Source organism: Athene cunicularia (assembly GCF_003259725.1).
Source record: "Athene cunicularia isolate RWA chromosome 1 unlocalized genomic scaffold, athCun1 chr1_part2, whole genome shotgun sequence".
Taxonomy (NCBI): domain Eukaryota; kingdom Metazoa; phylum Chordata; class Aves; order Strigiformes; family Strigidae; genus Athene; species Athene cunicularia.
The window spans coordinates 19,970,107-19,985,342 of NW_020799092.1; the positions used below are offsets into that span (position 1 = coordinate 19,970,107).

The window sequence follows — 15,236 nt, forward strand, 5'->3', positions numbered from 1 at the left end:
CTCCCAGAGCTCCTGTCTTGCTTCCTTGTTCCTGTCTTGCCCGATGCATAAAACTTCAACAATTCCTGAGAAACACTGAAATCCCCATGGAGCAAGCATGAAAGAAGACCAGGTCTGGCTACAGACTCACTATGTAACTTCAGCTAAGGCATATCCCTGTACACTTATCTCCTTTAATTAATAGGAAAATTAAGACGCCCACCTGTCCACCCCACCCCAGAAGCATGTGCTCTTAGAGCTGTACAAACATGTACATAATTACCTCTCAGTACTTGCCACATACACGCACCATACTTAGCCATCCAGAACTTTCTTTCTAAAAGTCATTATTTTTAAAACAAAATGGTTTGTCCTCCACTTTTTTTCCAAGTGTATTAAAAAAAAAAAAAAAAAGTAGTTGTTTCATAATTGCTATTGCAGGGGAGACTTGCATTACATTTTCCACCACCCAGCACCCATACAGTTAGACCTTATTCACCTCAGGTACAAGAACACATAGACCTTAGACATAACACATAGACAAGAATATAGACCTTACAATTTCTGACTCAATTAGCATACAGCAAGTATTCTCTTTGTAATGTATTAACAGCTGTTTGCCTTCCTGCAACACTGGCTTTTTCCCTTTACTTCCACTGGTTTTTAAGTGGTCATAATGAATAAATCTAGCATCTCTACCCACAGCTTCTTGCTTTAAAAAGCTCAAGAGAAAGAAAATGATTTAGAAAAATTAAAGCCTTTTTTTGCATGATATCCAAACCTTGGATCCTAATCCAAACCGCCTGTAATTTAAAAAAGTAGAAAATACACCACAGGTATCTTGGCTGGCTGCATCAAGGGTAAAGTTTAATGGTGTCTTACTCAGAGCCAACATTAGGACATTGCCAACCATTTCCCTTATTTTAACAAGTCCCCAGCACACACAGCATACCTAACACCCAGTTTCCCTTACGATGCCCACCTGTTTTCCAAGAAAAACAATCTAAAGCCTTCTGGTTATCAAGGAGACTCCAAAAAAATGAAAACTGACTCCCTTTTTCCCTCACACCAGCTGATTATGCTGGCTGCTCAAAGCCATCTGACTGAAATCATCCCATATTTGACAGCAGTGGATGGCCACCAGTCCTTTTTTGCCCAAATAACCCCTAAATTATATCAATAGGAGCACTAACATTGTCAACAAACTGTCCCTCTCCCCACCAGAGAGGGGAAAGGACCATGACCATCTGTCTCTGGGCTACAAATGAGCTGTGCCCTGTCTGGTCAGACAGACTGCTCTGTCTCCCCTGCATCACACCTGGCCCACAAACCTCATTCATCTCCAGCAGAGAAACCCCAGTCATATATTCTCCTCCAGCAAACATTTCTATAGCTGAAAGCTTTGTGTGTTATGCAGTGCCAAACGCTTCGTAGCACAGGAGTCTCTGTGGCCACCCACATGATATTCAAATACACAAACGAGCCAAGAAGCTTTGCATAAACAACTTGGTACAATGTGCTGAGATGCTGCTGTATTTCTGCATGACGAGTTCATTACTGTTTGGCCTCAGCTTATGCTGATGTACAGTGAAAAAGAAAAGGGAGAGAGAAAGACTCTTCACAGTTACATTAATTTCATTTTATTTAATAAAAAACAGTATCAGATTAAAAATACAAACACTTTGGGTGATTATCCAGCGTTTTCCCCTGTGTGCCTCGTAGAGCTCAAACCAACCAAGGATTGGGAGAAAAAACAAAACAAAAAAATAACACCAAACAATTTTGGCCAGAGCTGTAAAATAATGTTGCACCAATTAAATTACACCAAATATATTATTATACCTTTGAAATGGCTTTCAGACCAATAAATAAAAAAAAAGACAAATTCAAATAAAAAAGTCAACTTTGTATTACAAAAAAAATTAAATAAAAATCACAACACTAATAATAACAATGTGCAGTCAAGTTTTTTTTTTTCTTCTCTTCTAGGAATGATAACATGCCAGTAAACATGTAACATGCCAGTAACATGCCAGTAAATCCCTACATAACATTTCCAGTTTGGCAGCAAGCAGTCACTCACTCATTCACATTTGTACACAAGGAAGCAGACCTGGGCAAAAGCCTCGGGAGATATGAGCCTTCGGGATGCTCCTCACTTCCCTGCCACGGCCGGCTGAACTCCCTTCCCTTCCTCCTGAAACTTCTATAAATCCCTTCAAGGTTTAGCGCCAGATCTGCAGGGAAGGTGTCAGCCAGCGTAACCCTACCAAAGTAATGCTCCATCATGTCAATGGAACAGTGCTGATTTACACCAGCTGAGGATCTGGCTCTTATGCTCCGGGGCATGAGTTAAAAGCCGTGGCTGCAAAGCACATCCATCCTTGTTTCAGAAAGGCCATGGCGACTGTGTCATTTTAAAATGCACCACAGCAAACCTGTTAACTTAATACACTGCAAAACGGCGTGTTGATTTGGGGTGGGCTAAAAGAGCGCATGCAGGGCCTGTGAGAAGATGGGACATCTGAATCAAGTACAGAGAGGTACACAGCTGTAGAGAAATGACCTGCACTTGCCCTTCCTGAGCAAACGTAGTGAGCCAAATTTCACTTGACCGCCTGAGAGCACATCTCACAGATTTCATGGTACTGATGCCGTTTACTCCAGGGCCAAATTTGGTCCAGTGTTTCACAATAAGTAAAGATTCTCCATAGAGGCAGATTAACAAATTTAGGAAATTCAAGCTCATCGTTCTTTATGCTAGGCAGCACAGTTGAATTTTAGGAGGAACCGGCAGACTTAAGTACCTTGATACACCAAATAAAGAATCCGCAAGTGAAATAGCTCCCTGACCCAGATGCCAACGATTTATAGGGTTATCCCCAATTCCCAGGGAATTCCCAGAACCCTATGCCATTTTCATGCAGTCTCTAGGATTTGGGACACAGTGGGCCAAATTCTGCTTTCAGTTCTAGTTGGGCAGGAGTGAGAACAGAGCTTGCCCCATGCTCCTCTGCTCTGGGTATGAGTGTAGACGTTAAGTTTTGCAGCTGTGGATCATCTGACATCATAGGCTGAAACCTGCCACTTATTCGCACCAGTGCACCTCCAAGAAAGCCAGGGGCTACGTGCTCACGGAAATGAGACTGAAACGATCCTTAAGATTCCAGTTTGCCCAGGCCTGTCAAACACACAGTGCCTTTCTGACATAGGCTTACATTCAGGTAATCCAGTAGACCCATGTGATACCTTTATGGGAGTTGAAGCCTTCAGTCTGGATAGCTTGATATGTCTGAGAACACAAACAATATCCTTCTCTTTTTTTTTTCAAACTGGTATCATTGCACACGCAGTACCAGCTACACTACATAGAGGCCCCCAATTTTATGCTAACTCTGTTACCAAATCTACCATTATCATTTCATCGCTCAATTCTTTCTGCTCCATTACTATCTACCTAGAAACATTTTCATTTGGAGAAAGGCATCTTCCCACTAACTTTCCGACCTCTATCCATTTCCTACATGCTACAACCTTTTCCCTACCTAACATTTTGATCGCAAACTACCTGTCACCCTCAAATACTACAAGCTAACAACGAGGTGGCACCATTTGCTGACAGTGACTGAACTCTAGATTGAAGGGTCAGTTGACACTTGAGACCCTGTGTTAGATCTCTGTCTGGGCATTCATCTGGCTGGCCATTTTGAAAGAGTCACAAATTTAACACACAGGCTGAAAGGCCTTAAAAGGTCATTTAGCTGGTGATAACATCCATTCCTTCAGTTCCCATTATCGTTTCTGTGACTCTCTTTTCACTGGTAGGAGCAGCAGTTGGGAACAATTTTAGGGCCTCCTGCTCACCAAAAAGCAATGGCCCCCTCAGCAGGAGCTAGATCAGAATTCCTGCTCCACCGCTTGTCCACATATTCCTCGTGAGGTGACTCTGGGGTGAGTCTCTCAAATTATCTGTCCCAGAATGCACTCAGAACCTCTCAGGTCACCCTGGTGGGAGGGACCATGGTGACCACCTAGCCTGGCCTCCTGCATAATGCAAGCCAAAGATTTCCAATGTGCAATGACTGTATCCAGATGAATTACTTCAGGGGGAAATAAAGGCTCTCTTTCTAAAAGACATCCAAATTTGACTTAAAGAATACAGCTCATCTCTGGATAAAGCTAATCTAATATTAATTACAAACATCTCAAAACATGTGTCCTTCACTTCCAGTTTTAATTCTGTCTAGCTTTGACTTTGAGTCATCAAATTGTGATGCTTCTGTCTGCTAGATCTTGATGTGCTTTCATCATGTATTTCACCATGTAAAAACCAAAGGTTTTTCTCTGGTCAGGTAGGTAATATTTTGAGGACACAATATCAGAGAAGTGTGAGATGGCTTTGGGGCTACTTTACTAGGAATTCAGCTAAGTAGGTACATTTGGCTCCTTTGAAGCACAACCTACCATTGTCAGCAAATCAGTGACCTGGCTTACTCCATCATAAAGGTATACAGAAAACTCCCATCCCTCCCTTTCCATCTTCCCTCTGCTAGTTGAGCTTGTTGCAGATCTCTAGGGCTTTTTTATAGACCTGAGTCACATCATCCATGTCTGTGAGGAGGGAAAAACTGCTGTCCCCCAGACGGTTGCGGTAACGTTTTAGATACTGTGGCCGCGGGCGGTTCTGAAGTCCTTCGAAGTCTTGGATCTGGAGGAAATTTTCAGCGGAGACACAGCTCCGTATCCTCTGTCTGTTTGGCCTGTTCTCTTGCAAATCCAGCAAATCAAAGGAGTCACTGGACAAAATACTGTCATCACTAATCACGCTGGAAGGGCGACTGTAACTTCGAGGTAATGCATCCCCAGGCAGGACCGTTTCTTCCATGGCCTCCAGCGTTGGTGTGTCAGGGCTAATCAAAGCAGATTCAGTGCTGCTGGTAGAATACTTGCTGTTATGTTTCAAGATGCCCTTACGCCTGCAGGAATGGCTGTAAGACCCATTTCTGGATGGCTCTGTGACCCCTGGAGAAGTGTCACTGCTTACTGTCTCATCATTATTGTCCAAGAGTTCAGAAGATTCGCTTCGCTCTGGAGAGGAGTAATAGCCAGACTCCCTCTGCTGAGTCTTCTTTAAGATTCCTTTTTTTGGCATTAGTGAAGACTGCTTAGTGCCATATTTGCCTGCTACCTCTCCCTCCACAACACTTTTAATGGCTACACCAGTCCTACACAACTCTTGCTCCAGCTTAAAAGCAGAGGGTAACACTGGGCTGACCACTCCTTCAATGAAACCTGCACTATGAGATCGATGTTCACTGTTGCTCCTTTTCTTCAGGATGCCTTTGGGTCTCTTAGAGGTGGGTTTGGATGCGTTTTCAGCTCCTCCTTCCTGGATGGACTGTGCAATGTCATTTTCCTTTTTTGATTTTTTCAGAGACCTTTGTCTCTCTAGTGTGACTTCAGGACCTTTGGGCTTAGAAAGGCACTTCATTTTGGTATCAGTTTCTGGTTGGAGACCAGTAGAACGGTGATGCCAATCAATGAACCTTGCCAACAACGGGGACTCAGAGTCCCTCATGGCATCACAGTCACAAACACTACTCTTGTAGCCCCAGTTAACCCACCAGTGGTTGGCGATGTCTTCAATGGTTGCTCGGCGTTCAGGGTTCACCATCAGCATCCATCTGATAAGACCACGAGCATCTATAGACAAAAAATGGAATATAAAATATTTATAATATGGGCATTCTTAATTTTGGCAGTTTAAAATGGAAGTGTGAAGCCAATCAAATAAGCAAAAATAATGCTTCTTATTATACAACATGAGAAGTGAAAGGGGGCAAGACTTTGGCCATCACTCATCAGTCTGGACATCAGAAGAATATGATTCACCCTGGGAAATATACACTGGGTTATCAAAGAAATTAATATTTGTACTGCATTAGTCAGTGAAGAGTTCCATGTTACTGAAAGGAGTCACCAACCTATCAACTCTAATAAGTACAAGAAGAAAACAAAGGGGACTTGGGATATTTTAAATGATCTACACATTATTGCTTTTGTATTTTTTCCATAAACAGTGTAGTCTTCTGTATATTTTAAAGGTATATTTTCATAGAGAGCAAGAAGGCAGAAAATTGGAAGGTATGGCAAACAAATGACATAAGATAAATATTCAGTTAAATCTAATATATACATAGATGTTTAAGGCTTGAAGGAGTCATTATAATCAATGACCTGGACTCGATTGATGCTTTTATGTCAGGTGACTGCTTAATGTGTTATCATCTAAGTAGAAGTAAATGCAAACATAGTGGCATTAATTCAGATTTTGGCCTGCCTTCTTGGATAAGAGACTGCACCGCTCTGACCATTCATCTTATCTCTGCTTGTGACACACCACAATGTAAAGGACTGATCTGTACCGGTATGTTGTATCCCTTTACAGCTTGTCTGAACAATTCCACTTGCAATAGCTAACAGACCTTCCACTGTCATAGACCTAGTTCAAAGAGCCTGTTACAGCTTCCCCAAGTGAATAAAATCTATGGGCTACAAAACTTTAATTTCAAAAGGGCTTTTGGTAAATGCTGCACCCAGATGGGAATTGATAGCAGATGAAGTCAGTAGCAGAATGAGGTGGGTTTTTTTTTTCTTCATCATTCTAATATGACACCAAAACATGTTGGAAGAGGCCAGGCAAATTCTCCATTCTGAACTCCTGTCAGCTCAACCCTTTTTATACCTGAGGTCTGTGTTGGCTCACGATATTCTCCACTGCTGATCTGCCTGATGAGATTTTTGTGATCGAAGCCATCAAAGGGCATTGTTCCATAAACCAGAGTGTAAAGCAATACACCAAGGGCCCAGCTGTCAACCTGAAATACAGAGACAATGCGTGTGAAGTCCAGGAAAGCTGATCCTCACCCTTTTCCCTGCCATTAGCACCACAAGAGCAACATCACAAACAGCTGCACCTACATGGGCAAACCGATATCTAACATCTGACTAACCACAGGCAAAGCAAATGAAAGCAAATGAAGGCAGCTTGAGAACTTTAAATATGGGAGAGACCCAAGTGAACCCACATGTGCAGTAACACTAGCATTAAGACTAACCCTCAAGAAAATTATCATCAAAGACATCCCCATACCACCATGGAAAAGCTGACCCTTCTTACCTCTGGGCCTCTGTAAGGTCGTCCATTAACTATTTCAGGGGAAGCATACAGTGGGCTTCCACAAAAGGTCTGCAGAAACTTGTCTTTATGATAAAGGTTAGAGAGTCCAAAATCAGCAATCTGCAAATAGAATTGCACAAGGCATCTGTAGTACTAACAATATCTTAATGCAAAAGAAAATCCTTTATCAGGAACAACTTGACTATATTTGACCCTGCTGTAGGACAGGGATCTCAACATGGATAATCTCTCAAGTTCCCTAGCCAACCCATTATTCTATGATTTTTTGACTTTTCTCTCTAAAGATCCTCCAGAGAAGGAGAAGGGTCCCTTCTCTCTTGATTAGGATCCCCTCTACTCTTGATTAGGAACAAGGATGCTTTTTTTCCATTCACAGACAGGTCACTGACTGCAGAACCATCAGTTAGTAATTTTATCCTGGATGAACTGCACGTGCTTGCAAAGACAATCTCCTACTGGGAGGCACTGGGCCTGCTGTCCACTGATTGCTCTTCGTCTTGTATAATCATTAATACCAAAGGAAAGCAAGCAGAAAATACTACTGTTCTTATCACACACATGCAAGCTGAAAACCAAGACCTTTAAACCCAACAGGAGGAGTGAGGCAAGAGTGTCACAGGAAACTAAGCATTACAGAAGAAAGTGATTTTTGAAATCACCTGGAACTTAGCTACACTTGAAGGAGGAGGAAAGTGAGGCACTTGCTAACTCTTCCAGATTGAGGGACTCTGGCTGAGGAATCTGAGCTGTTAAGCACACGAGATGTCTATCACGAGATAATAAACACAAGTCTGGTTCCTAACTGGAAACAATGGGCCCAAATCCGGCTTTCCCAACACAAACAAAACTTCCCTCGAGACTGTTGGGAATTTTGCCCATGTAGGAATTGCAGGATCAGGTCCAAATATTTTGTTTACTTCAATTCTCTGCTCTTGTTCTTACAAAACAAAGGCTGAGGATAGCAACACTAAATACTCCCACAACCTTTGCATTTCCTTTGTTTCTCTAGCACAAGGCAACACATCTCATTTTTACCTTGTTTAAAACCCAAACGCTTCTGTTTCCCAGAGATACTTTTATTACTGCCCACTATCGACATAAGGCATACATAAAAGACATAAAGCACAGGCATAAAAAAGGTATTATAGCTATAAGAGACAGGAGTTTTCTCTGGGTTTTCTTCATCTTATTTATGTCTCTTCTACTAGAAAGGAATTAAATCATAGGAATTTTCAAGAGAAAATTCAAGAAAGCACAAAGTGAACGGAAAGCATCATTCACTCCTGGCTTTCTAAAATGTGTATCGTCAGTGCCTCTAATACCTCTTTAATTGCAGTGTCTAGTGCACTCTTGGGAGACATAACGTCTTTATCTCTACTATCTAAACTCCTAGAGCTACACCTAAAAATGTCACAGTCGAGACCAAAATGAACAAAGTCAGTGAAGTATGGACAGAAGTTCCCAATTTTCTTTCTTTACCCCGTAACAGAAATATATATATATATATATATATATTCAGACTTTATAAACAGATATTAGGTAATTTCATGTCAGAAATATAAACTTTTTTTAAAAAAATAATTTTCACAATATTTTTCAAGTCATAGAGCAAATATTCACCCTCTCCTGACGTTCTGCTTGTGCAGGTGTTCCACTGACAACATGGACTCATGATATCCTGCTCAAAGAGCAGCTGATTCCTGTTCATTAATGTTAATTCATCTCACCATGTCCATTCATAGTTTGAATTCACTCGGTCCCTCAAACAGCATATTATCAATCCATAACAGAAAATTCAACCCTTAAATAAATGTGGTTTGTAAAATCTTCATTGTATGGCTGGAATGTCATTGAAAACAGCTGGTGTACAATTACAGTCTGCAAATATATTCTCATGGCTCAGATTGCACTTAATTGCCCTAAATTCCGTTTTCTTATCAAGTCACCCTGCCTGGCTTGCAGGAAGTTGGTTTTAAGCCTTATGAAGTGTGCCCTGTCAATCAGGGGAAGAATGGGATCATTTCAGTGTTAAAAATTCGTGCTGGTCATTGAGTTTTATTTTAGTTCAGGATGCAGCTAAGACAAGGACAAACACTGCACAGTGTGATTCCTTAAGAAAATACATTCCCTTAACACCATGGAATGTATAAAATGCATGTGGATGTGCATGAATATATATATAGGGATACACATACCATTGTTCACACTAAGAAACTCTCAGACTTGGGCATTCATGTTTTCATTTTGACCATTCAGGAAAAGAGTATTTATGTTACAGTCCACTCCCATACTCAGAGACTGATGTTTATCAGCTTTTCCCATTAAAACTGTCATGCCCCCCAAAACAAGATTAATAGAAGCCAACATTACTTCATGTTCTTGGCACTTAAATGGAACTAAGGCATCAAGTCAAAAAAACTTCCTAAATTGGGAGGAGTGGGGAAATGGACTTTTATTTCCCTCGCTTCAGGAGGTGTATGTTTCATATTTACTGTTAGCTATGATAAACCAGATGTAATTTATTGTTTAAGTGCGGACTATAAATTCCATGAAGTTCACACTCGTTAAAATTGTCAGGTTTATCCCACTTAAAAATCTGTCTCTTTGTACTGTAGATAGAGAAATAATTAGGTCTCTTAAAGCAAATGTATGTGCAGTTGGTGAGAATTCCAGCAAGGTAAATCCCAATTACATATGCTTACTCTGTATATATGAAACCCTCATGGGTTTTTAGTGGTTAGTCTGATTGGTGTCCTCTTACCAGCCCAAGAGAAAGTGCAGTTAGTAGGATTATGTTACTATTATACTTGCATTTTTCTCTCCTTCTATCACTTTGGGGTTGATCATACAGTTTACGTCAGCCCCTGCTAGACATCTCTTTTAGGTGCAATTCCCAGCCCAGGAGCTGCCACAGCCCTACTGTGAACAAGGAGGCCCCCTCCACCCTGCCAGGCTGTGTGACAGAGGTGTCCTTGGGGGTAGGTTGGGGCATGGGGCAGGGACACACTATTCGGATCAGCCAGCAAGAAGCACTAACTCCCTGGCTGCTGCACTGAGCAGAAGTTTCTCTCCACCTCCCTGCGTGCAGTTTTGGGGATTTAGGCACCGGGGAGAGCTGCAGTGCCTGGGGACATGTGGTCCTCATCAGGCCAAACTGCGAGCTATGGGTGAATGGCAGCAGCTACATCCTCGCCCTGCTGTTATTTCTTCTAGTAAATTCATACCTACAGTGAACCAAAAACTAGCATCCTCTGCCCTTTTAAAACTAGTGAAAAGAAGAAGGCACCACCCGAAGGCTTTTTGAAGACCACCAAAGCCTGATGCCTAAAGCCATTGCAAATCTCTTCCCACAAAGGACTTTCTAACTCATCAGCTCAGGGCAGCTCTTTGGGTGCTTTGGGGCTGCCTTAGCCCTGCTGCCTGTTTGACCCTGCCCACCTCCAGCTGTGTTAACATTATGAACAATTATATCCTCCTGATGGGATGAAAATGCCAGCGAGAGGCTGCTCTGTCACTGCACAGCAGGGGCAGCAGCTGTACCCAGCCCCCAGAAGCAAGCAAGCAGAGGCGACAGCTCCAGGTTACCTTGAGCTGGAGGGTGGAAGTCACCAAGTGCAGGCAGTTCAAAGGAAAACAGAGTAAATTTTAAGGCGAACTGTTAGCAGCTGGCACATGAATGTGAAGGAGAGGCTTGTACATGCTGCAGAAACCCCAATTTCATTGCCACATTATTTCTTTAAAGAACATGGCACCATGAACAAGGTAAGAAAGCAAGTAACGCTCTTCTGCCCTGGGAGGCTGCAATGGTTTGGTTTGGCTCTAGGATTGTGCCCCACTGTTGACCTCCACAGACAGGCTAGGTCCCAGGAGAAACATTCACACTCGGGGTTTCTTCTAGATTGTTGGGTGTGTATCTGGGAAGCAAGGCAAGGTACTGTTTGATTAATTGGCTGGATAAACTCCTTGTACACCATAGATGCACATGTTCAGTTTAACTGTTTAAAACTCATTTTATTCACTTGTGTTTGCTCCATTTAGGTGTTTTAAGTAATAGTTTGCAGGAAATATTACCACACACACCAAGTCCCTGAAAAACATAATTATATAGCCTAGATCAGATCACTTTCTTCCCTTCATCACCCTGCACCTCTGGCCTGTGGACCTGCAGAACTCTTCAAAACATGTTATTTTATGTCAGCTTCCAGACGCTTGTGTTTCCTAGCTGCTGCACTCCAACACGACTCAGTTTCCAGAGACTTTTACGCTATTGTAACTCTTAAAAAGAAGCTGATTATGTCTCCATACACTGTTTAATGACCTTCATTTAATTAGCTAAAATTTAAGAATGGTTTGCAAGTTCGTGTAGTATCATGTAAAATGGCTTTGGGCCCTTTTAGGTCAGACAATAGTTTCTAATAGATTTCTTGTCCTCTATTTCCTGTTCTAAAAGTATTGCTTAAGTTGTTATACAGGGATCTATTTTTACAATATCTTATTTTTTCCTTCACAATACTATGACATGTTTGTGTGTACCATAATGTATAGCTCACCGGCTTCTTCAGAAACATGCATTTAATTGCACATTGCACCTAAGAACAAAGGGATTCCTTTCATTTTCTCATTCTTAAAATCAAGCTGACAATTTTGTAAGTGCTTTGTAATCCACTGAATGAAATATAAATACTGGGAAAGTACAGATAAGATTATCACTCCATTTCTAGAAAATGCCTGTCACTGAGTATTTGAAGCCATCAGTCAATACCAAACCCCGAACTGCACATTTCTTTTTTCTGCCTGAATAAGCCATATATAAATATTCTCAGAATGAGGACCTGATAAATTTACTCCTAATAAATAATTTACAATTCCATATGTGTTTCCTTGCCAACGGTTACTGTTTAGTGAAACAAAGAAAAAGTGGAAAGTAAAATTCTGTGCAAGTAACATAGAAACCACAGTAACATATTCAAAGCTTCAGCATCAGGGAAACAGTGGCAGTGTGCTTAACATTAAGTATTCAGAGCTGATCTTAGTCACAAGGTGTAAAAAAAAAGAGCAGGGAGAAAAAGGAGAACAGTAAAAAATGTCAGCTCTTGAAGTAATCCAAATTCAAATGCTACTGATAGTAAGATGTATGAAATACCACCTGCTTCCCAAGCATAATCTATTTTTTTAGCTTCATGAAACCCTTTGCAGAAATAGTTACCAGGGGACAGCAAGGAAGCTTGCAGCCACCTATCCACGGCAAGGCAGCCTTGCCCACTCAGAGATGTGCCTTGCAGTTTGCAGAAAAGTAACTGAGGAAAGGCTGGAAATATGCAAAATACCTACACGGCAGCTTAAACACAATGCAGTTCAGGAAAGGGAAGCCTTCAAGAAAAAGATGTCCAAATGATCGGAAGGGATGCAGGGAGTTACGGCTACCCAAATCTCTTCCACAGCAGTGTCACTCACTATGGCAGCTGAAATGCACCTGTGGTTCTGAAGCCCCTGGGTCAGCTCCATGGTCTGGACACGAACACAAAGCCACACATCCTTGCCCCATCCTCCCACTCTCCCTGCAGGACTGTTAGACTCCCAGAAAGAGAGGGGAGGGAGCAGAGCATTCTGACAGAGCACAGCTCCCCAGAGGCTTGGGGAGGTGATTGGTTTTGCATATGAGGTCCACAGTGTGGAGATCCAGGCCATGCAGCTAGCAAATTCCCCAAATTCCTCTTTTCTCTCAAGAATTCTCTGATTAGCTGGGAAGATAGTTTGGCGTATAATGCGGAAAGAAAGGTCATCCTGCCTGCGGAAGCCTGTTTCGTATACAATGTCCTAGAAAGGCTACTTTTTGTTTTCAGGGTTGCTAAGAACAGCTCGGGCTGCTGCAGCCAGTGTCCCTGTAGGAACAGGAGTGGGGAGGTTTGCTCTAACACTGGATGTTAACAGCAAAACATCCAAGTATTGCATTGGATGAGCCTTCCGTAAAAGACTATTTTTAGAAACCACATATTTATGTGCCTTTAATCCACTAGTTGATCTAAGTTAGCTTCTGTCATCAGCGTTACACAGATGGCAGCTACCATATGTTACTTTCCATTTCCATTGCACATCAGCTTAAAATGAAGACAATCTCTCCAGCGTGAAGTGCAGAAGGCTGTACATGCAGCCCCATGGCTTTTAGTGAAGATCCAGGCTATTTAAATATTTGGCTATGCAGAGAGCTCCTCCATTACTTTGTTAATTAACCAAAGATGCTCAAGCGTCAGCAGAAACTCTTCAGCGTCCCTCCCTCTGTTTGTTTGCCCATTGATGAGCACACCCAGCCACCCTCACATCCAGCTACCCGGGGAGGAACAAAGTTGAAAGTGAAACAGGTTCAGCCACCTGGAAACTACACTTATCTCTGCATTATTTATCTTTGTGCTACAGCTATTAGGAAAAAAAGAAGAAGAAGGGAAAAAAGGTCATTCCCATGCTTTCACTGGGGAGAAATGACATGGAAATGACATCACTGACATCACTATCCAAAGTATACGTTTGTGTCTGGAGTTCCAAGGCCATTTCCTAATGAAGCACATGTGCTTTACTAGGTTTATTTTGAAACTGTATTTGCTTATTTTCCAGCCATGATCAAAAGGACATTCAGAGTGTTCTGTAGGAGACACTTGAACTCTGTAGACCAGGAGAGTTTTTTCCTAGCGCCAGCAATAATATCATTCATACAATAAACCCAACTGCATGAAACGCTCTGCTGTTTCCTACCAGTAAACAGATACTGCTTTGGGAATCGAGGCCCTTCTCCCCCAAATTATGCAAAGCTTCATTTACTGTATATGACTGGTCACCAGTGGTGCTTTTTCCCCAACCTCCAAACCCCTGAGTCTCTTGCCAGATGCTGTTGCTTAGTAGCTGTTGCCATAACACTGGCTCTTCTAATACTTGGGATAAAATTGTTACAAAACATGCAACTCCATTCTGAGAAGCTGAGAAAAAGAATCCTACCTTAATATTAAAATTGTCATCAAGAAGGATGTTTTCCAATTTTAGGTCCCTGTGGACAACACCGTTCTGAAACAAGGAAGAAAAAAATGGTGGAGAACATGAGAAAATATTGGGAAAATTAAAGGTGAGCTGGCAGGGTGGTCTTTGCATCTACATTTCAGGGCTGATTTCACTGTCATAACACTCACGGCCCAGCGACTAGTGACAGGCAATGTATTAGTCACTTGGTGTGTGGTTAAGGGAAGAATGACTGGAATCTGTCCTCCCACAAAGCCTCTAAAACAGCAGGGGGGTTGGCGGGGTGGGGGGCTGGGGGGTGTCTTTTTGGAACTTAATTCCAGCCTGAATCCTTCCCCCACTGCGTGAAAGCAATATATTCTTCCCAGGCACCAGAAAACAATATTTGTCAGTGACGTTAGTCCTTACAAAAGCCCTCATTCCTCCAATGTGCAGCCACGTGGATTGGGGGAGTTATAATCCTAAAGGACTGTACATGTTAGGGATGGAAGTGAACAAGCTGGGTTTAGGCCAGAGCCTTCTTTAAAGAAATTTGGGAAAAATTAACTGCACAGGGAAGAGCGCTGCAGCTTTTCAGCGCTGCACAGTGAGGACTTTGAAAACCTTTCTTGTTTATCAGAATTCAAGTGGAGATTAAAGTGTTTAGGAATTCAAATAAAAAATTGTGTTAGCTGCTTGTTGCCCTTACCCTCATGCAAGTCTTGGCTCTATGCATTTGGCTCATAAGCAGGGATAAAAGGTCCATGATAACAACCAGTGAGCTACCTTGGGTTTAATTGCATACACTGTCATTCTAGTGGGTACCATCAGGCATAAAGTCATCAGCAAAGGGTATCTTTACAGTGCTCCCATTACATCTGGAAAAGTTACTTTTGCCTATCCAGAATGGGCACACACTAAAGCTCATATGTCAACACTCACACCCTTTATTTTATCTCCTATTCTGAAGTTGTTCGCTTTCATATACAAATTGCAAACTAGTATTCCTTTGAATATATTAATGTTGTAGAAGTTCTATAGGATGCCTTTTCTAGCTAATGGGGGGGGGGGG

General features: G+C 42.0%; 1 protein-coding gene across 1 annotated transcript in view; it reads right to left on the reverse strand.

Moving 5' to 3' along the window:
• Positions 1–1,893: 1,893 nt before the first annotated feature.
• NUAK1 (NUAK family kinase 1) overlaps positions 1,894–15,236 on the reverse strand; it is a 48,606-nt gene continuing 35,263 nt past the window's right edge. The window contains exons 5-8 of the mRNA XM_026863939.1: positions 14,168–14,233; positions 7,160–7,279; positions 6,725–6,857; positions 1,894–5,682 (exon numbers count right to left, since the gene is read on the reverse strand). Coding sequence (XP_026719740.1) covers positions 4,529–5,682; positions 6,725–6,857; positions 7,160–7,279; positions 14,168–14,233 — 1,473 coding nt within the window. The 3' untranslated portion in view covers positions 1,894–4,528. The remainder of the gene's footprint in view (positions 5,683–6,724; positions 6,858–7,159; positions 7,280–14,167; positions 14,234–15,236) is intronic.